Raw genomic sequence first — 25,951 nt, 5'->3', positions numbered from 1 at the left:
AGAGAGGGAGACGAAGAGAAAGAGAGAAACATTGATGTGATAGCATCACATAGATCAACTGCCTTCTGCATGCCCCCTACCAGGGATGGAGCCTGCAACTTGGACATGTGCCCTGACGAGGAATCAAATCAGCAACCTCAATGCACAGGAGGACACCCAATAAGCTGAACCACACCAGTCAGGGCTGGTGCATTCACTTTTTTTTTTTCTTGGTCCTCACCCGAGGACATTCCTGCATTTATCTTCAGATAGAGCAGGAGGGAGAGAGGGAGGAAGAGAGAGAAAGAAACATAGAAGTAAGAGAGACACATTGACTGGTTGCCACCCACACAACCCCAACAGGGGCCCAGGACAAACTGCAACCGAGGTACGTGCCCTTAGCGGGAACCGAACCCGGGACTCTCTGGTCCGAGGGCCTATGCTCTAACTGCTCCAACCACTCCAACCGCTGAGTCAAAGCAGCCAGGGCAGTGCACTCACTTTTAAAGAAACAAACACTTAAATGCCTGAGACAATTCACACCTTATCTATTATGTGCATGAAATATATTTAGAAAAAGAAACGGTCTGATACAAATCATAATACATATGTCAAAGCCTTGAAAACTCAGTGAAAATTATTTAAAACCATTCACTAGTACAGTGATTTTAATCATCAGAGTGTTTTAGCCTCAAAAAAATTTAACAAACTTCTTAAAAGTAGCCACAATACAGGGATAGTAGGCTAATTGTCAAGAATATTTCTGTTCTATATCATGTGTAAAGAGTATTTTTTATTCACGAACAAGAACCTATGTTTTCTCAGAACACAGGAGGAAGATCAAATGCCCACTGTTCTTCGTTGCTCTTTTATTCTATTTCCAAGCACACAGTGTTGATTTGACTTATTTCAGTTATATAAAATGATGTTCTGGGTAATACCATTGGATGATTCCAACAGTTTTCTTCTCCAACAGAATAAAGCTTCATTTGTGAGTGACCAGGGGAACATAATGACAGTTACTGATCCTATTGATGCCCAAGTGAGGGCTACTTATTCTAATAATAAATAAAACTGTACCCCTGCTGTGTGTTGCAATGCAAAAAGGGAGGTGTGTGTAACCCCAAATGGTTTGAAGGTAAAGAGGAGGATTATATATTTATTCCTCAAGTAATCAAATCTTTGATATATGAGGCCCTTAAATGTAAAACGTTGGTCAAGAGCTGTTTTCACCACCACTAACCAAAGAAAATCTCTGTCTGTGTTTTTCTCCAGTGAATGATAGGAGTCGCATATGGACATTTGGTTAGATCATTCATTTTGGTCACCTCGAATTAGATAAAGCCTATTAGTGGGTCTACACTGACAATACTCACACATCAAATATTAGTTTATGCTTACTGGCCACTGGATGTCACTATTACTCCACTTGAAAAAACAATTTAAAATGTATTTGTAAAACAGAATCTTTTCTGAAGCTAGTACACAAACATTGATTTGTTTGTTTGCTGTTTTGTTTTTTTGGTATTTGAGCCTAAATCAGCAAGCATTTCAAGTACCTGGAATTTTTACTTTTACCATTTTCAGTAATAGACTATAAAACAAAAATGTAATTGCTGTGTCAGACAGACCCACATTTATCTGACAGACGGAGTTCAAAATCTCCGCCCACCTGGCCCCACACTCCCCGCCCTCCAGCCAGCCAAGAAGAACTGTTACCTAGCAAGAGAACATGCTAAGATTTGCATGTTCTAACACAGTGTGTGAAGGTTGACAGGGCTGGAAAATGCAGAACCGGAGTGGAATGATAGGGGCCAGCATCAACACGGTGACACTGAAAAGGAGAGAGGACAAAGTAGAATGGGTGGAGGACCTCACTACATGGGTGTACCTGTCAGAATCCGACCTGGGCACTCCCGGAAGGTGATGCCAGCGTCTGAGGGCTACACGAAGAAGAGCACATTGCTACAGAAAAGGGGACGGGTCTATTTTAGACAGATTAACTGTAAAGTACTGTTTTCTCTCTCTCTCCCTCTCTCTTTTCTTCTTCCCTTTTCTGTGTCTTTTAGGACTTTGGTTTCCATAATAAAACTTTAATCAGGATTCTTATCGCCAGGAGTGAAATAGACCTGATGACCATAAGAAAACAATACAAAGAGAGATATGGAAAATCCCTCTTCCATGATATCAAAGTAAGTCTCTCATACATGATTTCTTTTGACCTATAGTTTGTCCTTTCTGAAATGGAAATGAATTTTGTTTTGTTTTTTTTATTTCTTACCTGAGGCTATTTTTCTCTTTATCATCAGATAGAGTGGGAGGGAGGGAGAGAGAGAGAGAGAAAGAGAGAAACATTGATGTGAGAGAGACACATTGACTGGTTGCCTCCATGTCACATGACCTGACCAGGGCCGGGGATGAACCGCAGCGAGGTATGTGCCCTTGACCAGAATTGAACCCGTGATTCCTTGGTCCACAGGCTGATGCTCTAATGGCTGAACCAAACTGGCCAGGGTTAAGAGTTTTAATTTAAATAACTTCATGGTGAAATCTAAAAAGTGAAATAAGCTGACAGATAATCGACTTCAGTACCTCAGACGCATTTAGAGCATCAACAATGCTAACTGAGGAAATCCCTTCACATCAATTACAGATCACATTCCTCTTTCATGTGTTCTAAGCAAAAATTATTGGGTAGCCAAAGTGGCTTTTTAAAGGAAGAGTTGATGAACCAGTTAAAAGAAATCTTATTGGTGTTTCTTTAATAAACGTCTCCTTACATCCACCTTCAAAACTCTAAACTTTTAGGGATGATAAACATTTCTCATTGAGAAATGCATTGTTATGACTCATTTTCTAAATGAATAAACTAATTCTGATACATTTACTGCAAATAATCACAGTCACCTCGAAATCTACTAATATTTACATATTAATGCCACTTTACTATGTGGGTTTAAAGCAGTGAATTTTAATGACATGATATTGCATAAGAGAACATTAATATCATGGTTGATTCTTAACAAAGATAGGTTTTAGAATTCTATTTATTCACTACAATTGTTGTTTTTTAAAATTTAGAAACTATAGCCCCGACCAGTTTGGCTCAATGGTTAGAGTGTCAACCCGCGGACCAAAGAGTCTCAGGTTGGATTCCCAGTCAAGGAAATAGATGTGTCTCACTCACATTCGATATATTTTTTGTCTCTCTCTCCCTCCCTCCCTACTTCCCAAAAAAAAAAAAAAAAAATCAATGGAAAAATAAATATCCTCAAGTGAGGATTAAAAAAAAAAAAGAAAGAAATTATAGGTCATCAAAAGAAGAAAAGTTATCCTAATTGTCCATCACAGATAATCATAATAAAATTTGTTTTAGGTGCTTTATTTTAAAATATATATATAAAAATATTACTGTTTTACTACTTAAAGGAGTATTTTTATTTTATAAGTTGTAAAGTACACAAACTACTCCACATTATTCTATATTGCTTTTTAATGTTTCACTATTATGCATAATATTATGGTGTATATTTTTAGCACAAATCTTTATGTTCATCAATAATTGATCATTATTTCCTTAGGATACATTTCTTGAAGTAGAATTGCTTCACTAGTGAATGTAAACATTTAGAAGTCTTTTTAAGGCATATTGTCAATTTTCCCTCTAGACTCTAATGATTTGTAGCAATAATATTAGGACATGTCTTTCTAAAGCTAGGAAGAAGATTTAATTTTAAGTTATTCTTCTTATAAAAATACATTAGTGTTCAATCAAATTTACATAAACCCCATTCTATTGACCATGGTATTATTTTTCAACAACTTCCACTGGGAATGGTTTTAAGGATAGATTAAATCTTTCAATGAAAAAATAAATACTTTTGGAAAAGCTAATAAATAGCTCATGGGTCTTTCATACTGCAGTTCAGAGAAGTTGCACTTCTTTTTAGAAATATTGTGACGTTCTATTTCAAATACATTATTTCTTTCAGCATTTTGCTTCAGGGCACTATGAGAAAGCTTTGCTTGCCATCTGTGCTGGGGATGCAGAAGACTACTAAATCAAGGGAAGGTTTGCGAGGTCTGTGCCCTCCTCTTCAGACATGTCAAATATAGATTCTGTCATGAAAATGCATTGTTAGTAGCATTTTAACGAAACTAGAGAATCATATTTTCTCTTCTATCTTTAAAATTATTCTAAGCCAAAGAAAACTCTTGATACATTTGTGGCAGACTGGATTTTTACTTATTATCTAAATCAACAATTTAGTAAATTGTGTATAATGGAATAATAAAAAGCATAATGCCTTAAATTGAATTATATTTAAATGTGAGCCATCAACTGTCTACAACAAGAGACTCTGCTTATGGTTGTCTTTAGCATGCTTTGGAGGTCAATGGAAACACAGTGTGTGGCCATGCCCCTTAGAAGAATTTTCAAAACTCTTGTACAAATGCAGTAAAGCTAAAGTGAACATATAAAGCCACCTTTAAAAGGAAATAAAAGTGCCCTGGCCCTGGCCAGGTGGCTCAGTTGATTGAAGCATCATCCTGTACACCAAAGGTTGTGGGTTTGATCCCCAGTTGAGGTGCATATGGGAGGCAACCAATACATGTTGCCCTTTCATATCTCTCTCTCTCTCTCTCTCTCTCTCTCTCTCTCTCTCTCTCTCCCCCCCTTCCTCTCTCTTTAAAATCAATAAACATATCTTCAGGTGAAGATAAAAGAATTAAAAAAAAAAGAAAACAAAGGTACAACACAGCAAAATGCAGTCAGGTATATGCTTATCAGGCTTAGATGTGCCAGACACTTAGATGTAAAAATAGGTGTGTGTGTGTGTGTGTTTGACAATTATTCTGGTAATGGCAATTTATCTCCAGCTATTTTTTCTTTTTAATGTTGGTGCCTAACCAACCACTTGCCCATTGTTTTTGTTTTTGCTTCGTAATATCAGCATCAAAGTCTTTTGAAAGTTATTATATGCCTTGTGCCATCAGTACAGCCTGGTCCTATAAGTCTCTCAACATTCAGTAACTTAGGTGCAGAAAAAAAACAAAAAAAAAACCAACCTCACTGAGGTCAGATTTGGGGGAGAATCTAGATTGATGCCACAATCTAACCTAGAATAAAAGCAGAGATATGGATTGATGAGCCCACAACAGATGCTCCCAACAGAAATAAGGGGAAACACAGAAACTGAGATCATAGGAAGCAGTGATTAATGAGGTCACACAAGAAAAATGAGGACATATCTGCAATAAAACTAGATGAACTGGTGGAACAGATAGAAGTGCTTTATTCTACATGGAACATTTTTCAGTTGTCTGTAGCCCACTTCCTACAGATCTGTTTCCATTGGTCTCAGGAGAAATGAAAAATGTACTCAGAATCTGGCGTCTGACAGGAGGGATGACACAGGACATTGAGCACACAATGACTGGGTACAACATGAGACATTTCAGACTTCTGACATTACTCTCAAGATGTCCAATGGAATATGACTCAACCACATAAAAGAATGAAATCTTACCTTTTGCAACAGCATGGATGGACCCAGAGGGTCTTATGTTAAGTGAAATGAGTCAATCAGAGAAAGACAAATACCATATGATTTCACTTATATGTGGAATCTACAGAACAAAATAAACGAAGAAACAAAATAGAAACAGACTCAGAGACACAGAGAACAGACTGATGGTTGCCAGAGGGGAGGGAAGTTGGGGAGCTGGGTGAAAAAGGTGAAGGGATCCAAAACAAATTGGTAGTCACAAAATAGTCACAGAGATACAAAGTACAACATAAGGAATATAGTCAATAATATTGTAATAACTATGTATGATGTCAGGTGAATACTTGAAATTTCAGGAGAATCACTTTGTAAAGTATACAATTGTCGAAAACTATGCTATACATCTGAAACTAATACAAAATAACATTGAATATAAGCTGTAATTAAGAAATAAAATTTTAAAAAATTCAACTCATTGATATGGTGTATGATATTATTTTAAATTGGGTTTGATTTTTATCTTTTAAAATATTGTCACATTTTAAGCTGCAAGTAGTAATTGTCTGAGACATTTGGCATAGCTACTGTACAAGCTAAAATTCTTAGCAGAAGAAAAATATTGTTAGAATTCCTAATGAGAATTTAGATATTTAAATAAAAACTTTCCTCACTGGACATCTTTCAATAAGTTGTTCAATAAATTGTGAAATCTATACTTTAGCTATACATTGTTATTTCTTTGGCACAGAATGAAAATCAAATAAACAAATCCATATTTAAACAATGAGAGATTTTATTTTAAAAAGAAACACTTATTGCAATAAGTGGGGAGGCCTATTGCAATAGAGAAAGGGGTAAGTGGTAAATGTTAACACTCTGCCTATGAGATTTTCAGCAGTCTTCAAGGTCAGCCAGAAAAGAATTTTAATTTCTAGAGATAAGAAAACAAGGCTAGAAATAATCAGGTATGATGGAATGGTGTGAATGTGTGGTATGATTGGACAGTTGATCTGGGAATGTCTTTCGTTGACCTTCCCAGTCACAGTTGATCTGCGATTGGACAATTGATCTGGGACAGTTGATCTGAGAATACCTCCAGGCAGTTTTCAGGAGGAGCCTAAGGGTGGATTAAGGGTCCAGGACCTGTGGGGATAGGAGAAGCCAGACCAAAGTTGGGCAAGTCAAGTAAGCAGGTATTTTGTCAACTGACAACAGTTCAGCTAATCATTTATGAGACAAAAAGTGAAGATTGGGAGGATATGTTGAGGATTGTCATAGGTAAACAAGGAGTCATAAAAGAAAGGGTGGTTCTTTGCAGTAAACCATTTCCTGAAACACAAAAGGGCAAGAAACATTTTTGATCATCTCTGTTTCCTAGGAGCACAGTACTTGGGTAGTGTTTAACATTCAGTCTAATGCTCTTCTTCCTAAGATTGATCTGAATGTTTTACTTAGTTGTTTAAATGCTAATACAACATTGTCATCTTCATCATCATATAATTCACTCAGTGAAATCCTGTAAAAGATTAAGTGTTCATATTATTATCATTGTTATTTTTACTTAATGGTGTTTAGCTGGTTATATGATCTTTCAATGCAAAAATGTTTACTATACCTGATAGACTGAACAGTAAGTGCAAAATCTCTGATAAGATGAAAAGCATCTCCCATATTTAACCTGTAGAAAAAAAGACAAAGATATATTTAAAGGAATAATGTGTTTCTGGTGTTTTGTCAATCTAAAGTAAAGGAAATAATAAATGACCACCTAATTGCTGACTTTTCCACAAGCAAAATAAAAACAGATATGGAAAGACTGCAGAGAACTCTCTGTCCTTCACAGCCAGTACTTTACTATGCTCATTTTATTCCTAAATTGACTAAACTAGTAGACAGGATAAGCATTTATCTAAAAAATTATGACTTGCAGTTCTTTTAATATAGTAGCACATTATTACTACCACATTTAAGTATTTTACATATGTTGAAAAGAGTGTCAAATTTAAGTGATGTCACTAAAAATACAGCACAGGCAGCTGCAAGGGCCCATCATTTCACAGAGGTAGATAGATGAAAGATAGATGATAGATAGATAGATAGATAGATAGATAGATAGATAGATAGATAGATAAATAGATGAAAGATAGATGATAAATAGATGAAAGATAGATACATACATACATGCATACATTCATGCATACATACATACAAAGATAGATAGATAGATGATAGATAGATAGATAGATAGATAGATAGATAGATAGATAGATGAAAGATAGGTAGATGATAGATAGATACATACATAGATACAAAGATAGATGATAGATAGATAGATACATATATATAGATAATAGATACATATATGCATGCATGCATACATAGATGATAGATACAAAGATAGATAGATAGATAGATAGATAGATAGATAGATAGATAGATAGATGAAAGATAGATACATACATACATGCATACATACAAAGATAGATAGATAGATAGATAGATGAAAGACAGATGATAGATAGATTGATAGATGATAGATAGATAGATACATAAATACATACACACATACATACAAACATACATGCATGCATACATACATACAAAGATAGATGATAGATAGATAGATAGATAGATAGATAGATGAAAGATAGATACATAGATACATGCATACATACATACATACAAAGATAGATAGATAGATAGATAGATGAAAGATAGGTAGATGATAGATAGATACATACATAGATACAAAGATAGATGATAGATAGATACATACATACATAGATACATAGATAATAGATACACACATGCATGCATGCATACATACATAGATGATAGATACAAAGATAGATAGATAGATAGATAGATAGATAGATAGATAGATAGATGAAAAATAGATAGATGAAAGATAGATAGATGAAAGATAGATAGATGAAAGATAGATACATACATACATGCATACATACAAAGATAGATAGATAGATAGATAGATAGATAGATAGATAGATAGATGAAAGATAGACAGATGATAGATAGATAGATTGATAGATGATAGATAGATACATACATACATACATACATACACACATACATACAAACATACATGCATGCATACATACATACAAAGATAGATGATAGATAGATAAATAGATGAAAGATAGATGATAGATAGATAGATAGATAGATGAAAGATACATACATACATGCATACATACATACATACAAAGATAGATGATAGATAGATGAAAGATAGATGATAGATAGATAGATAGATAGATAGATAGATAGATAGATAGATAGATAAATGAAAGATAGACAGATGATAGATGATAGATAGATAGATGATAGATAGATAGATGATAGATAGATAGATAGATAGATAGATAGATGATAGATGAAAGATAGATTGAAAGATAGATGATAGATAGATAGATAAAAGATACATGATAGATAGATGGATAGATAGATAGATGAAAGATAGGTAGATGATAGATACATACATACATAGATACAAAGATAGATGATAGATAGATACATACATACATAGATACATAGATAATAGATACATACATACATACATAGATGATAGATACAAAGATAGATAGATAGATAGATGAAAGATAGATACATACATGCATACATACAAAGATAGATAGATAGATGAAAGATAGACAGATGATAGGTGATAGATAGATAGATTGATAGATGATAGATAGATATAGATAGATAGATAGATACATACATACATACATACACACATACATACAAACATACATGCATGCATGCATTCATACATACAAAGATAGATGATAGATAAATAGATAGAGGAAAGATAGATGATAGATAGATAGATAGATGAAAGATAGATACATACATACATGCATACATACAAAGATAGATAGATAGATAGATAGATAGATAGATAGATAGATAGATGAAAGATAGACAGATGATAGATGATAGATTGATAGATGATAGATGATAGATAGATAGATAGATAGATGATGATAGATAGATAGATAGATAGATAGATAGATAGATAGATAGATAGGTGAAAGATAGACAGATGATAGATGATAGATAGATAGATAGATAGATAGATAGATAGATAGATAGATAGATAGATGAAAGATAGATGATAGATTGAAAGATAGATGATAGATAGATAGATACATACATACATACATACATACATACAAAGATAGATGATAGATAGATAGATAGATAGATAGATAGATAGATAGATAGATATAGATAGATAGATGAAAGATAGATGATAGATAGATTGAAAGATAAATTATAGATAGATAAATAAATGAAAGATAGATGATAGATAGATGAAAGATAGATTGAAAGATAGATGATAGATAGATAGATAGATAGATAGATAGATAGATAGATAGATAAAAGATACATGATGATAGATAGATAGATAGATAGATAGATAGATAGATAGATAGATAGATAGATGAAAGATAGGTAGATGATCGATACATACATAGATACAAAGATAGATGATAGTTACATACATACATACATAGATGATAGATACATACATACATGCATGCATACATACATACATAGATAATAGATACAAAGAGATAGATAGATAGATAGATAGATAGATAGATAGATAGATAGATAGATAGATGATAGATAGATGATAGATACATACATACATACATGCATGCATACATACAAAGATGATAGATAGATAGATAGATAGATGGATAGATAGATAGATGAAAGATGATAGATGATAGAGAGATGATAGATATACATACATACATACATACATAAATATGTAGATAGATACATAGATAGATAGATGATAGATAGATGATAGAGAGAGAGAGAGAGAGAGAGAGAGAGATAGATAGATAGATTGATAGATAGATACAGAAACGGTCAGAATCAGCTCTCTCAAAACTCTGGGAAATAGTCAAAGGTTTAATTTAAATCATGAAAAAGGTTAGAAAAGGTAGGAAAGCTTGACATCACTTCTTGCCCTTCCCCCACCCTCCTTCCAACATAGGGCAGCCTGTGTTCCCAGGATGCCCTGATCCCCAGTCCCGGAGGGAGCAGAGCTGACCTTATTAACAAGGAATGTGTCATGTGTCTGTCCTAACCTGTCTGGGAGCTGTGTAAAGGACTGAGGTGAGGCACTTGTCTTTGTTTTGCCAGCTTAAAACTCAGTTAGGAAGGAAAAATGGAAAGTCAGTGGAACCACTGCGGCTGCCTAGGGCAAAGGATTACAGTTGAGTCAACATAACTGAGGAATGAAAACCTGTGAGAAAGATCTGGGAAAAGGCACCCAGTATACTGAAACAGTGCTCAAGCCTAGAGTAGGACGTTCACTCAGAAAAGATCTGAGAAGACCCTCTGGCTAGTCTCCACAATTAGTGCAAGCAGGAAGTGAAGGGCAAGGCAGAATTGTAAATGGACTAAGTGTCGACAAGAGTATCCTAACACTGAGCCAAACTGCAAAAATCGGGAGACATTTTATTTTCATTCTTCTCTCTCCCCTCCCTCCTCCCCTCCCTCCCTTCTTGTGTTAAAAAAAAAAAAAAATGTCAAAATTAGCTGAATACAAACTAAATAAAGACTTCAGAGATCACAAATAATAAAGAATACAGACTTAAAAAAAATGTTTAGAAAAGTCACTAAGCAAAACAACAGCTAGAAACAAAAACAAACCCTGAGAAGGAAGAAAATTCCAGAATTACATTATAATATTCAAAATGAATAGTTCTCAAACAAAAAAATTTTTTGAAGTATGAAAAGAAATAAGAAAGTGTGCCCACTGACAGTTAAAGGAGAATGATTTAAAGACTAAGTTAGCAGAGGAAAAGAAATAAAAAGAATCATCAGTATAGTGATAAATGAAATAGAGAATAGAAAAATAATAAAGAGAATCGATGAACCAAAGATTGAATCTCAGGAAAGATCAGCAAAATCCACAAACCTTTAACTACACTAACAACGAAAAAAAACAAAGACAATGTGAATAAATAAAATCAGGAGTAGACGCAGGAACATTACTATCTATGCTGTAGGGAAAAAAAAAGAATTATATGAGAGTACTATGAACACCAAACTCTCCACCAAAATACTGGATAATCTAGATTAATTGGACAAATTCATAGAAGTACAAAAATTACCAAAACTGACTTAAAATAAATAGAAAACCTAATAAAACTTATAACAAGTAAAGAAATTGAATCAGTGATCAAAAACTCCCCAACAACAAAAATGTCCAGGCCAGCTGGCTTAACATTTGAATTCAATCATTTAAAGAATAATTAACGCCACTCTTCCTAGTTCATTTTATGAGGTCTACATTACCCCGATACCAAAACCAAACTAAGATATTACAAGAAAAGAAAACTACAGACCATTATCCATTATGAATATAGATGTAAAAATCCTCAACAAAATACTAGCAAATTGAATCCTGCAGCATATTTAGAAGATTATACACTATGAGCTAGTAAACTTTATCCCAGGGATGGAAAAAATTCAACATAAGAAAAACAGTTAATATAATACACCATATTAATAGAATAAAGGAAAAAAGCCATGTGATCACTTCAGTTAATGCAGAATAAACACTTGAAAAAGTCCTTTCATGATAAAAATACCCAGCAAAACTAGGTATATGAGGGGACTTCCTCACCATTATAGAGAACATTTATGGAAAATCTCACAGCTCATATCACAATGATCAAAGACTGAAAGCTTTTTCCTAAGATGAGGAACTAAACAAGGATGTCTGCTTTGACCAGTGCTTTTCAACATTTTACTGGAAGTACTAACCAGAGTAATCAGGTAAGAAGAAGGAAAAAAAAGCATCCAAATTAGAAAAAAAGAAGTAAAACTCTCTTAATTCAGAAATGATGATTCCATACATAGAAAATCCCAAAGAATCCACAAAGTAACTATTAGATCTAGTAAATAAATTTGGTAAAGTTGTAGAATACAAGATCAATATTCAATAATTAGTTGTTTCTATGCACAAGCAAGTTACTTTCTGAAAAGGATGTCAAGGAAAAAATCCAATTACAATTGCAAATAAAATCCTAGAAATAAATTTAACCAAAGAGGTTAAAGATTTGTACACTGAAAGCTACCACCCGGCTGAAGGAAATTAAAGAAGACCTAAAAAATTGAAAGACATCTTATGCTTATGGATTGAAAGACTTATTATTGTTAATATGATAATATTATCCAAAGTGCTGATACATCCATTGCAATCCCTATCAAAATGTCCACATTCTTTATTGCAGAAATGGAAAAGACAATCCTCAAATCCATATGGAATTGCAAAGGACCTTGAATAGCTGAAAAAATATTGAATACAAACAACAAAATTTGAAAACTCACACTCCCCTATTTGAAGAACTATAGTAAAACAGTGTGGTACTAGCATACAGATTGATCTATATACTAATAAAATAGAATTGAGAGTTCAGAAATAAACCCATATCTATATAGCCAACTGATTTTTGACCAGGTGTCAAGACTATCCAGTGAGAAATGAATTTCTTTTTTTTAATGGTGTTGGGACAACTGTATACCCACATGCAAATGAATGAAAGTGGACCTTATCTCATATCATATAGCAAAATTTATTCTAACATAAATTAATGATCAAAATATAAGAGTTAAAACTGTAACACTCTTAGTAGGAAACATAGGGATAAATCTTCATAACCTTGGATTTGTGAATGGATACTTAAATATGACACCAAAAGCATTAGCAACATGGAAGAATACATTAGACTTTATCAATATTAAAACTTTTGCATATCAAAGAACATTATCAAGAAAATGAAAAGATAACTTATAGAAAAGGAGAGAATATTTATATATCATATACCTGATAAGGGTCTATTATCCAAAATATATAAACAACTTCTACAACTCAAGAACAAAACCAAAAACAACACAATTAAAAAATGGGCAAAAACCTTGAATACACATTTCTCCAAAGAATATATAAATATTTTCATAACATGAAAAGGTGAAAGGTGCTCAACATAATCAGTGTATAAGAAAATTCAAATCAAAACTACAATGAAATTATCACTTCACACCCACTACAATGGCTATACTTTTTTTAAAAAAAGAAAATAACATATGTGGTAAGATTATGGAGAAAATAGAAACCTTGTCCTTTGCTGGTGGTAACGTAAAATGAATGGTTCAATTGCTGTGAAAAATATTTCAGTGGTTTCTCAAAAAGTTAAATATAGAGTTATTCTATGACCCAGCAATTGTACTCCTACAAATATATCCAAAAGAATTAAAAACAAGGACTCAAACAAATACATGTATATGCATGTTCATAGCAGCACTCTTCACGATAACCAAAAGTTGAAAAAACCCAAATGTTAATCACCTGGATAAACAAATTGTATATATACATACAATGGAATATTGTTCAGCTATAAGAAGTGATAATGCTACAACTTTGAAATATTATAATGAAAGAAGTCAGACATAAAAGATCACATATGATTTTACTTACTTTAGTATTCAGATGAGGTAAATCTATAGAGACGGAGAGCAGATAGTTGCCAGAGGATGGGCAAAGGCAGTTACTGTTAATGGTAAAGATTTTACCTTTGGGCTAAGGAAAATGTTTAGCAGATAGATAGAGGTGGTTGTTACACAACATTACAAACGTACCAAATATTGCCAAACAGTTCACTTTCATGTAGTTACTTTTATGTTATGTGAACTTCCCCTCAATAATAAGAATAATAAGTGACATTTAAAAATAGTTCCAAGTAAGATACATCTTCATGACTCTTCTTAAATTACTGCATCTTAATATTATCCTCATAAGTTATAATGCCAGAGCACAATGAACATTAATTACACAAACATATGTATGTCTACAAAGAATGCTAAAATAGAGAAAGTCATACCAGTTATCCAAAGTGAGTGCTGACAGGGAACGGTTTTTGTAGAAGTTCAATACATAACCATTCAATGGAAACTTCCTTCCATTCTTATATTTGTTCAAACAAAGGAAAGGAACATTTTTAACATTCACATCAATTGTTCGTAACATAGCCTGAGGAATGCAGAGATTTCAAGTGTTAGCATTTTCTTTTGAGATATGCCTCAACCTAGTATACAGTTTGATTATTGTGGTTCATTACATCTAGCTAACTGAAACAACCCAATATATTTTAATAAAATATTGTCAAATGCTCAGTGGATTAAGGTTCTCCAAATTAACATGTGACCAAATAAAGTCAATAAAAACATCAATATTCAAAATATTAAAACTATTTTTAAATTCACGAAAATGATCCAATTTATTTAGAATTTCAAAAGACACAGTCACTTTTACAACCTCGGAAATAGTCCACCAATATTTTTTTAATCATTTTTCCAGAAAAGATATTTGTGAGCTTACAAATTTATATTGGTAGCTGCTACACATAATAAAACCAGCGCTTATTCTTTTTTTCAGACACGTGTCCTTTTTTCCTTCAGGATATAAGAATCTGATTTGGGCCAATGCTATAGTCACAGTCATTGAAATTTATTTCCACCAACATGCTACGATGAGCTGTCAGGGGTCCAGGTAGGACTGGCTGTCTCATTACTCCCAGTCTAGTGGGGCAGTAAATGAAGAAACTCTGAGATCAGTTTTAAAATTTAAGTGCTTGATACATAGGTACTGAGTTCCTACTCTTCACTGTGCACCATCATTAGGTGCAGGGGTCACACAAGTGAAGCAAACACAAACTGCCCTCACATGATCCATAACAGGCCTCCGCCAATGTTTTCTTTGTGTGTGTGAGTGCATGTGCGCGCACTTTTTTGTTATTTTTTTCAATTATAGTTTACATTCAGTATTATTTTTGTATTCGTTTCAGGTGTACAGCACAATGTTTAGACAATCATACACTTTACAAAGTATTTCTCCTGATAGTTCCAGTCCCCATCTGGCACCATTCCTAGTTATTACCATATTATTGACTGTTTTTCCTATGTTTTATTTTACACCCCCACGACTATTTTGTAACTACAATCTGTACTTCTCAATCCTGTCATCTTTTATTCCCAGACTCCCAACCCTCCTCCACTCTGGCAACCAGGAGTCTGTTCTCAGCATCTATGAGTCAGTTTCATGTTAATGTGTATTTTGAACTCAAATGTTCTTAGATAGCTCCCAAGATACCTCCTTCCTAGCAGGTGATACTAATGTTGCTGGTCTGGTTCACACCTGGGGTGGCAAGAATTTATGCTATAGTGATTCACACAAGTAAGATAACATATTTATATATGATGGTTAACTGAGAGAATAACATTCCTTCTGTTATCTAACTAAATGTTTCTATTTTAAAACTACTTATATAGTAAAAGCAAAAACCTCTTCTGTGAAAAGTACTGCCATGCTAGAATATGAATAATATGGCTTTGTTTTAATATGGCTCTGAGCTAGTATTATAATCACATAAAATTATTTCTCTTAAATAATAAACAGGATAAAAGAAAGTTTCACGGCAAAATGTACATACATCATTGACCACATCAATATCAAATAAATGCTGATCAGTCAAGTTGGACAGGCAGGCAAACGGGGAGACAGCCGTTCTGCTCTCGGTCCCAGGCATCAAATGAGAGATCAGTTCAGACTCTTCACATTCTTGACCTGAAAAGTCTAATAAGAAATCAAATAATAAAATAATGGAAAACTGCTGTATTAAGCCAAATGATTTAAAACCAATCATACTTGTAAATACCATTAGTACTAGGCAAATTCTTGAAAAAAATTGTTCATGAAAGTATTTAAGAGGAAAATTTAAGGGTTGTATTGCCAGGTGATCAATGAGAAGACCTTCTTCACAGAATAAAATCATTCTGGCATCCGCTAGTGCTTCTATCATTTGTAGTTATTACTTGGTTCAGTTGGATAACTCCATGTCTATCCACTCCAACATTGGAAAGAAACTATTGGCAAAGTAGAAAACATGCTTCATTGGACACTACTGGATCTGAGGACCCCAGGTTAAAAACCAGTGCCATCCACCTGTCCTTCAGAATGAATTTCATTATCAGTTAATTCCTCTCAAGATGCTATTGAGCTACAAAACCCACAAAATTTCCCATAATAGAATTAGAATTGGTGTAATGCCCACTTTCTTACACTAACGATGTTGTCCATATTCCAGCAGAAGGGAGGAGATTCCTACTCACTCACAGGAAGCAAAAGTAATAGAGGAACATTTCTAGGTCTTGTGGAGCTCACTCATGTCACCGCAGGCCTGAGTGGAGAGTTTGGGAAAGGAGCTACTATCATGTCCATCTCTAAATGTTCCCTAGAAAATTAAGATACGTAGGAATAAACTTAACCAAAGAAATAAAGGACCTATTTGCAGAAAACTATAGGTCATTGAAAAAAAAAATACAGGAAGATATAAAAAAGTGGAAGCACATATTTTGTTCATGGATTGGAAGAATTAACATCATTAAAATGTCCATATTACCCAATGCAATCTATAGATTCAGTGCAATCCCCATCAAAATACCAACGGTATACTTCACAGACTAGAACAAATACTTCAAAAGTTCATATGGAACCAAAAAGACTCCGAACAGCCACAGCAATCTTGAAAAGGAAGAACAAAGTTGGAGGGATCACATTACCAGATTTCAGGTTATACTACAAAGCCACTGTAATCAAAACAGCCTGGTACTAGCACAAGAACAGGCAGATAGATCAATGAAACAGAAATGGACCCAAGACAATATGCTCAATTAATATCTGATAAAGGGGGCAAGAGCATACAGTGGAGTAAAGACAGCCTCTTTAATAAATGGTGCTGGGAAAATTGGACAGCAACATGCAAAAAAATGAAGCTAGACCACCAACTTACACCATACACAAGAATAAACTCAAAATGGATAAAAGATTTAAATGTGACTCATGAATCCATAAAAATCATAGAAGAAACTGTAGGCAACAAAATTTCAGATTTCATACGCAGCAGAATTTTCACTGATACATCACCTAAGACAACAGAAACAAAGTAGAAAATGAACACATGGGACTACATCAAACTCAAAAGCATCTGCACAGCAAAAGAAACAACCACCAAAGTGGAAAGGCAACCCACTCTATGAGAGAGCATAACTGCCAATGATACATCAGATAAGGGGTTAATTTCCAATATATAGAGGGCACATACAGCTCAACAAAAGGAAGACAAAGAACCCAATTAAAAAATGGGCAGAGGACCTAAATAGACACCTCTCCAAACAGGACATACAAATGGCCAAGAGACATATGAAGAAATGCTCAACATCACTGATCATCAGAGAGATGCAAATTAAAACAACAATGAGGTATCACCTCACACCTGTCAGAATGGCCGCCATCAACAAATCATCAAACAACAAGTGTTGGCGATGGTGTGGAGAGAAGGGGACTCTAGTGCACTGCTGGTGGGAATGCAGACTGGTGCAGCCACTATAGAAAACAATGTGGTGTTACCTCAAAAAATTAAAAATTGAACTGAAAAAAACAAAAAATGGCGGCGGAGTGAATGGAAGCTACACAGACCATCTCCCAGAACCAAACTGGAATTACAACTATAACACAAATTGACAAAAAAAAAGCAACAGAAAAGCAGCTTGGAGGACCATATAACGAGGGACACTGACTCCATCCCGGTAGGCTTGCGAAGGCGCGAGACGGGGGCAGGGAGCCCACGGTCAGCAGCTCGGCAGCGGCCTTAGCTGGGAGCAGCACCCTCGGGTTACACTCCCAGGCGGCTCCACAGCGCAGCCAGGACAGAGGCTGAAACAGCCACAGCAACTCACCTTGGGCTCCGGCAGAGGGAGGGCAGACTGGACTGGAACTGTGTGGGACACTCGGGATTTGGGGGGCGCTCAGAGCTTTTGCTGAGTGGCAGCCATGCAGGAGCTTGGCCTTATTGCTCCTTCCCAGGGCTCTGAGGAGAGGCAGTGGCCCCTCCCTTGGATCCAACCCCACCTGTGGGCCATTGAAGTGCTAATTGAGGCTCATTAACAACCAGCATTTGCCCCACCCTCGTGAAATCCCCTTGTGCTGAGCACCTGAGGGACTTTTTCAATCAACTGACAACCCAAAACTCATCAAGTAACCACGACTGCTAGCCTCCAGGCAAAAAGCTAGAGGATAGCAGTACCTTTCCTGGGCTGGCAACTTTAACCAGGAAAGTAAGACTTGACAGTGGTGTTTAACGTGGGTCCTCCCTCGCTCATCTAAACACAGGAGAGGGAGCCACAAACAGCAGAACACCAACAACCATGGGAAAACTTGACAGGCTCCAAAGCCCACTGTGATACCCAAAATGGTGAAACACAGAAACAGAAGCCAAAGGAAAGAGCAAGAGACCTCCACCGAAGACAAGATCAATGTGGAGCAATTAGGCATGTTAACAGAGCTAGAATTCAGAGCCATGATCTTGAGGAAGCTGAACAGCATGAGTAAGGACATAGAGACACTGAAAATAAGCCAATTGGAAATTAAAAACCATCAAGAAGAGATAAAAAAATGACATATCAGAAATGAAAAACACATTGGAAGGTTTAAAAAGCAGAGTAGAGGAAGCTGAGGACTGGATCAGTGAATTAGAAGACAGGGTAGAAAAAATCAACCAATCAGAAAAACAAAAGGAAAAAACTATTAAAAAACAGGAAGACAGCTTAAGAGAACTGTGGGACAACTGGAAATGTAATAATATTCGCATCATAGGAGTCACCGAAGAAGAAGAAAATGAGCAAGGGATAGAGAATATATTCAAAAAAATAGTGACAGAAAACTTCCCTAATTTGGTGAAGGAAGAAGGCATTCAAGTTCAAGAAGCACAGAGAGTCCTAAGTAAGAAGAACCCAAACAGGCCCACACCAAGACACATAGTAATTAAAATGCCACAAATTAAAGACAAAGAGAGAATCCTAAAAGCAGCAAGAGATAAGCAACAGGTTACCTACAAAGGAAACCCCATAAGGCTCTCAGCTGACTTCTCACCAGAAACACTACAGGCCAGAAGGGAATGGCATGAAGTAATCAAGGTCATGAAAAACTAGAATCTGAATCCAAGACTACTCTACCCAGCAAGGCTATCATTCAAAATAGAAGGTCAAATAAAGAGCTTCCCAGACAAAAAAAGGCTAAGGGAATACATTAGCACCAAACCAGCACTGCAAGAAATGTTAAAAGGACTGCTGTAATTAGCCATAGAAATGGGAAGAAAAATAGAACCACACTAAACAAAAATGGCAATAAATAAGTACATATCAATAATCACCTTAAATGTAAATGGATTGAATGCTCCCATAAAAAGACACAGAGTAGCTGATTGGATAAGAAAGCATGACTCATCTATATGTTGTTTACAAGAGACCCACCTCACAACAAAAGACTCACATAGGTTGAAAGTGAAGGGATGGAAAAAAAATTTTCCAAGCAAATGGAAAGCAAAAAAAAGCTGGGGTAGCAATTCTTATATCTGATAAAATAGATTTCAAAATGAAGACCATAACTAGAGACAAAGACGGCCACTACATAATATTGAAAGGATCTATCCAACAGGAAGATATAACCTTGATAAACATATATGAACCCAATAGAGGAGCACCAAAATATATTAAAAATCCTCTGGAGGACTTCCAAGGAGAAATTGACAGCAATACAATCATAGCAGGGGACTTCAACACCCCGTTGACAACACTGGATAGATCCTCTAGACAAAAAATTAGCAAGGAAACAGAGACTCTAAATGAAGCACTAGACCAAATGGATTTACTAGATATCTACAGATAATTACACCCCAAATCTACAGAATACACATTCTTCTCAAGTGCACAAGGGACATTCTCAAAGATAGACCACATGATAGGACACAAACTAAATTTCTACAAGTCGAAGAAGATTAAAATCATATCAAGCATCTTCTCAGATCACAATGGCATGAAACTAGAAATCAATTGCAACAAGAACATGCAAAGACATTTCAACACATGGAGGCTAAATCACATGTTATTAAACAATGAATGGGTGACCGAGGAGATCAAGGAAGAAATTAAAAACTTCTTGGAAACCAATGAAAATGAACACACAACAACACAAAATCTATGGGATGCAGCAAAAGCAGTTCTGAGAGGGAAGTTCATAGCACTATATGCCTACCTCAAAAAACAAGAAAAATTTCTAATTGACTGTCTAACCTCACAACTTAAAGAATTAGAAAGCAAACAAAAAGAAAACCCCAGAGCAAGAAGAAGGAAGGAAATAGTAAAGATCAGACCAGAAATAAATGACATAGAGACCAAAAAAACAATTCAAAGGATCAATGAAACAAAGAGTTGTTTTTTTTTAAAGATAAACAAGATTGATGAACCTTCAGCTAGATTCACCAAGAAACAAAGAGAGAGAACCCAAATGCACAAAATCAGAAATGAAAGAGGAGAAGTAACAACTGACACCACAGAAATACAAAAGATCGTTAACAACTACTATGAACAACTATATGGCAACAAATTCAAAAATCTAAGTGAAATGGACAAATTTCTAGAAACACACAAACACTCCCAAAACTGGACCCAGAAGAGATAGAAAACTTGAACAGACCAATAACAACAAAGGAAATCGAAGAGGTAATCAAGACTCTCCCAGCAAACAAAAGCCCAGGCCCAGATGGCTTCACGGGGGAGTTTTACTGAACATTCAAAAAAGAACTAACTCCCATTCTCCTCAAACTATTTCAAAAAAATTCAAGAAGAAGGAACATTTCCAAACACATTCTATGAGGCCAGCATAATTCTAATTCCAACACCAGAAAAAGACACTACGAAGAAAGAAAACTACAGGCCAATATCCCTGATGAACATAGACGCCAAAATCCTGAACAAAATATTAGCAAATCGGATCCAGAAATACATCAAAAAAATTATTCACCATGACCAAGTGGGATTCATTCCAGGGATGTAAGGCCGGTACAATATTTGCAAATCAATAAATGTGATAGACCACATAAACAAAATGAAGAATAAAAACCACATGATCATATCAATAGATGCTGAAAAAGCCTGTGACAAAATCCAGCATCCATTTCTAATAAAAACGCTCAGCAATGTGGGAATAGAGGGATCATATCTCGACATAATAAAGGCCATATATGAAAGTCCTACAGCCAACATCATACTCAATGGACAGAAACTAAAAACATTTCCATTAAGAACAGGAACAAGACAGGGATGTCCACTTTCACCACTCTTATTTAACATTGTACTGGAAGTCTTAGCCACAGCAATCAGACATGAAGAAAAAATAAAAGGGATCCAAATTGGAAAGGAGGAAGTGAAACTGTCATTATTTGCAGATGACATGATATTATACATAGAAAACCCTAAAGACTCCATCAAAAATCTACTAGATTTATCGCTTCTCGGCCTTTTGGCTAAGATCAAGTGTAGTAAAAATCTACTAGATTTAATAAATGAATTTGGGAAAGTAGCAGGATACAAAATTAATGTCAAGAAATCGACGGCATTCTTGCACACCAGTGATGAACTCACAGAAAGAGAAACTGAAAAAACAATCCCATTTACCATTGCGCCAAAAAAATTAAGATACCTAGGAATAAACTTAACCAAAGAAGTAAAGGACCTATTTGCAGAAAACTACAGGTCATTGGAAAAAAAAATACAGAAAGATATAAAAAAGTGGAAGCACATACCCTGTTCATGGATTGGAAGAATTAACATCATTAAAATGTCCATAGTACCCAAAGCAATCTATAGATTCAATGCAATCCCCATCAAAATACCAATGACATATTTCATAGAACTAGAACAAATACTTCAAAAGTTCATATGGAACCAAAAAAGACCCCGAATAGCCACAGCAATCTTGAAAAAGAAGAACAAAGTAGGTGGGATCACAATACCAGACATCAGGTTATACTATAAAGCGACTATAACCAAAACAGCCTGGTACTGGCACAAGAACAGGCGTATAGACCAGTGGAACAGAACTGAAAACCCAGAAATGGACCCAAAGCAATACGCTCAATTAATATTTGACAAAGGTGGCAAGAGCATACAGTGGAGTAAAGACAGCCTCTTTAATAAATGGTGTTGGGAAAATTGGACAGCTCCATGCAAAAAAATGAAACTAGACCACCAACTTACACCATACACAAAAATAAACTCAAAATGGATAAAAGACTTAAATGTGACCCGTGAATCCATAAAAATTGTAGAAGAAAATGTAGGCAACAAAATTTCGGACATCATACGGAGCAGAATTTTCACTGATACATCACCTAAGGCAACACAAACAAAGGAAAAAATGAACACATGGGACTACATCAAACTAAAATCTTCTGCACAGCAAAAGAAACAATCATTAAAATGGAAGGGCAACCCACTGTATGGGAGAATATCATTACCAATGATACATGAGATAAGGGGTTAATTTCCAATATATATAGAGTGCTCATAGAACTCAACAAAAGGAAGACAAAGAACCCAATTACAAAATGGGCAGAGGAGCTGAATAGACACCTCTCCAAACAGGACATACAAATGGCCAAGAGACATATGAAGAAATACTCAACATCACTAATCATCAGAGAGAGGCAAATTAAAACAACAATGAGGTATCACCTCACACTTGTCAGAATGGCCGCCATCAACAAATCATCAAACAACAAGTGTTGGCGAGGGTGTGGAGAAAAGGAGACTCTAGTGCACTGCTGGTGGGATTGCAGACTGGTGCAACCACTGTGGAAAACAATATGGTGTTACCTCAAAAAATTAAAACTTGAACTTCCATTTGACCCAGTGATCCCACTTCTAGGAATATACCCAAAGAAGCCTGAAACACCAATCAGGAAGAATACATGTATCCCCATGTTTGTAGCAGCACTATTTACAATAGCTAAGATCTGGAAACAGCCCAAGTGTCCATCAGTAGACGAATGGATAAAAACGCTGTGGTACATATACACAATGGAGTACTATGCAGCGGTAAGAAAGAAAGATCTCTTCTTCTTTGAGACGACATGGAGAGACCTGGAAAGCATTATCCTAAGGGAAATAAGCCAAGCAGAAAAAGACAAATACCACATGATCTCACTTATATATGGAATATAATGAACGTGACAGTCTGAGGAATACAGTAGACCCAGAAACATGGAAGTAGGGCACAGACTGACATCCCTCAGAAGAGGGGGTGGGGGGGCTGGGAAGAGATAAACCACAGAACTTATATGCATGTATGCATGACCAATGGCCATGGACAACTAAGCCAGGGACGGGGCGGGGGTGGGGTGGGGAGGGGGGTGCCAATGGGGTAAAAAAGATAAAATATCTGTAACAAAAAAAATAAATAAATAATTTTTTAAAAATTAAAAAAAAAAAAATTGAACTGCTATTTGACCCAGTGATCCCACTTCCAGGAATATACCCTAAAAAACCTGAAACACCAATCAGAAAGAATATATGTACCCCCATGTTTGTAGCAGCACTATTTACAATAGCTAAGATCTGGAAACAGCTCAAGTGTCCATCAATAGACGAATGGATAAAAAAGCATTGGTACATATACACAATGGAGTACTATACAGCTCTAAGAAAGAAAGATCTCTTATCCTTTGAGACGACATGGAGGGACCTGGAAAGAATTATCCTAAGCAAAACAAGCCAAGCAGTAAAAGACAAATACCACATGATCTCACTTATCTGAGGAATATAATGAACATAACATTCTGATGAATGGGGTAGTCCCAGAGACGTGGAAGTGGGGCACAGACTGACAATCCCCAGAAGAGGGGGAGTGGGGGAGAGATAAACCACAGAACTGATATGCATGGACATGGACAACAAAGCTGGGGACAGGGTGGGGAGGGACGGGGAGAGGGGAATCAGTGAGTTAAAAAGGAGAAACATCTGTAACAAAAATAAATAAATTTAAAAAAGTTCCCTAACATCTATCTATCTATCTATCTATCCATCCTCTATATATTTATCTACCTACCTATCCATCCATCTTTCCTTCTACCCTCCTCTATTTCTTCCTTCTATGACTTCTTTTGATGACAATAACACTCTGTTTCTGTGTCTCATTGTTTCTTTCTGAATAACTCACTGCCTCTCTTCTGTTGTTCTCTCTGCCTCGCTTTGTCATATTTGTTCTTTTTTACTTTTCTCTGTATTTCAATCTATTTTCTGCCTCACTCTCTTAGTCTGTCTCTCTCATATTTCTGTCTATGTATTTGTGTCTTTCTATTTCTCTCTTTTTAAAATTTTTTTCTTTATTGATTTTAGAGAGAGAGGAAGGGAGAGGGAGGAAGAGATAGAAACATCAATGAGAGAGAACATCGATTGGCTGCCTCCTGCATGCCCCCCACTGGGGACTTGTCCACAACCTGGGCTTGTGCCCTGACCAGGAATCAAACTTCAAACTGGAGACCTCCTGGTGCATGAGTTGATGCTCAACCACTGACCACACCGGCTGGGCTATTTCTATTTCTCTCTCTCTCTCTCTCTCTCTCTCTCTCTCTCTCTCTCCCCTTTTGTGTCACTCTATGTATCTATTCCTCAATCTATCTTTACCTCTCCTTCACACACTTCTCTATGTCAGTTTTTCTGTCTGTCCTTTTCTATTTGTCTTTCAATCTCTGCTATTTTCTCTGTTGTGTGTAACTCAGAGGATAAAATTACAGGAGAAGGGCAATGATGTTTCATTTGGGGGACAGGCAAGTGCAGCTTCACTCAGAGCTACGTTTCATGATACATTTGAATGAAAATGGAAACCATGTTTTCTAATTTAGCTTATCCATATTACTCCCTTGTAAATTGTTCAGTTGATTCCAAGTTTAGGAGACAAATACAAGTGTTTAATGTTTGACTTCTAAGCCTGCAAATTAAATTTATGACTAGGACTTATTAATAACTAACCTTGCAATTTTTAAAGTTATAATTATCTGACATTATTTGTTTTAATTAAAGATGGTAATTGCCAACATTTCACTGTACCACATACTATTGAATTATATATAGTACTTGGAAATTATGTAATTGTATATTATATAAATTTCACCTCAATTTTTTTAAATGTAGGCAAAATTATGCCTATTATTTGTCAGTATTATTTACTCCCATGCCACTTCTAATGCTGATAAAGTGAATTACCACACACTTTGTGGTTTAATGTAATTCAGTTTTATTATCTTACTGTTCCAGAAATCAGAAGTCTAAAATGGGTCTCACTGAGCTAAAGCCAAGGTGTAGTCAGAGCTGTGTTTGTTCTCTGGAGGCTCTCATGGACAATTTATGTCTCTGCTTTTCCCAGTTTCTAGAGACTGCCGCACAGTCCTCGGCTTGTGGCCCCTTCCATCTTCAAAGCCAGTGATGATTGGTCAACTCTTTCCCAATGTCACATCTTT

At 35.5% G+C, this 25,951-nt stretch overlaps 2 protein-coding genes and 1 pseudogene across 2 annotated transcripts in view; 2 read left to right on the top strand and 1 right to left on the bottom strand.

The window, feature by feature from the left end:
• ANXA10 (annexin A10) overlaps nucleotides 1–4,277 on the top strand; it is a 54,636-nt gene extending 50,359 nt beyond the window's left edge. The window contains exons 11-12 of the mRNA XM_036241408.1: nucleotides 2,049–2,171; nucleotides 3,972–4,277. Of these exons, the coding sequence (XP_036097301.1) occupies nucleotides 2,049–2,171; nucleotides 3,972–4,040 (192 nt within the window). The 3' untranslated portion in view covers nucleotides 4,041–4,277. The remainder of the gene's footprint in view (nucleotides 1–2,048; nucleotides 2,172–3,971) is intronic.
• Nucleotides 4,278–6,896: 2,619 nt separating this feature from the next.
• Nucleotides 6,897–25,951, bottom strand: part of LOC118643957 (probable ATP-dependent RNA helicase DDX60) — a 114,573-nt gene continuing 95,518 nt past the window's right edge. The window contains exons 33-36 of the mRNA XM_036282270.1: nucleotides 16,031–16,173; nucleotides 14,423–14,571; nucleotides 7,105–7,167; nucleotides 6,897–7,005 (exon numbers count right to left, since the gene is read on the bottom strand). Coding sequence (XP_036138163.1) covers nucleotides 6,897–7,005; nucleotides 7,105–7,167; nucleotides 14,423–14,571; nucleotides 16,031–16,173 — 464 coding nt within the window. The remainder of the gene's footprint in view (nucleotides 7,006–7,104; nucleotides 7,168–14,422; nucleotides 14,572–16,030; nucleotides 16,174–25,951) is intronic.
• Nucleotides 21,939–22,032, top strand: LOC118616741 (annotated as a pseudogene).

This window comes from Molossus molossus, unplaced genomic scaffold, assembly GCF_014108415.1.
Source record: "Molossus molossus isolate mMolMol1 unplaced genomic scaffold, mMolMol1.p scaffold_m16_p_4, whole genome shotgun sequence".
NCBI lineage: Eukaryota > Metazoa > Chordata > Mammalia > Chiroptera > Molossidae > Molossus > Molossus molossus.
The sequence above is the reverse complement of the archived record's forward strand: the minus strand, read 5'-3'. Positions and strand labels throughout refer to the sequence as shown.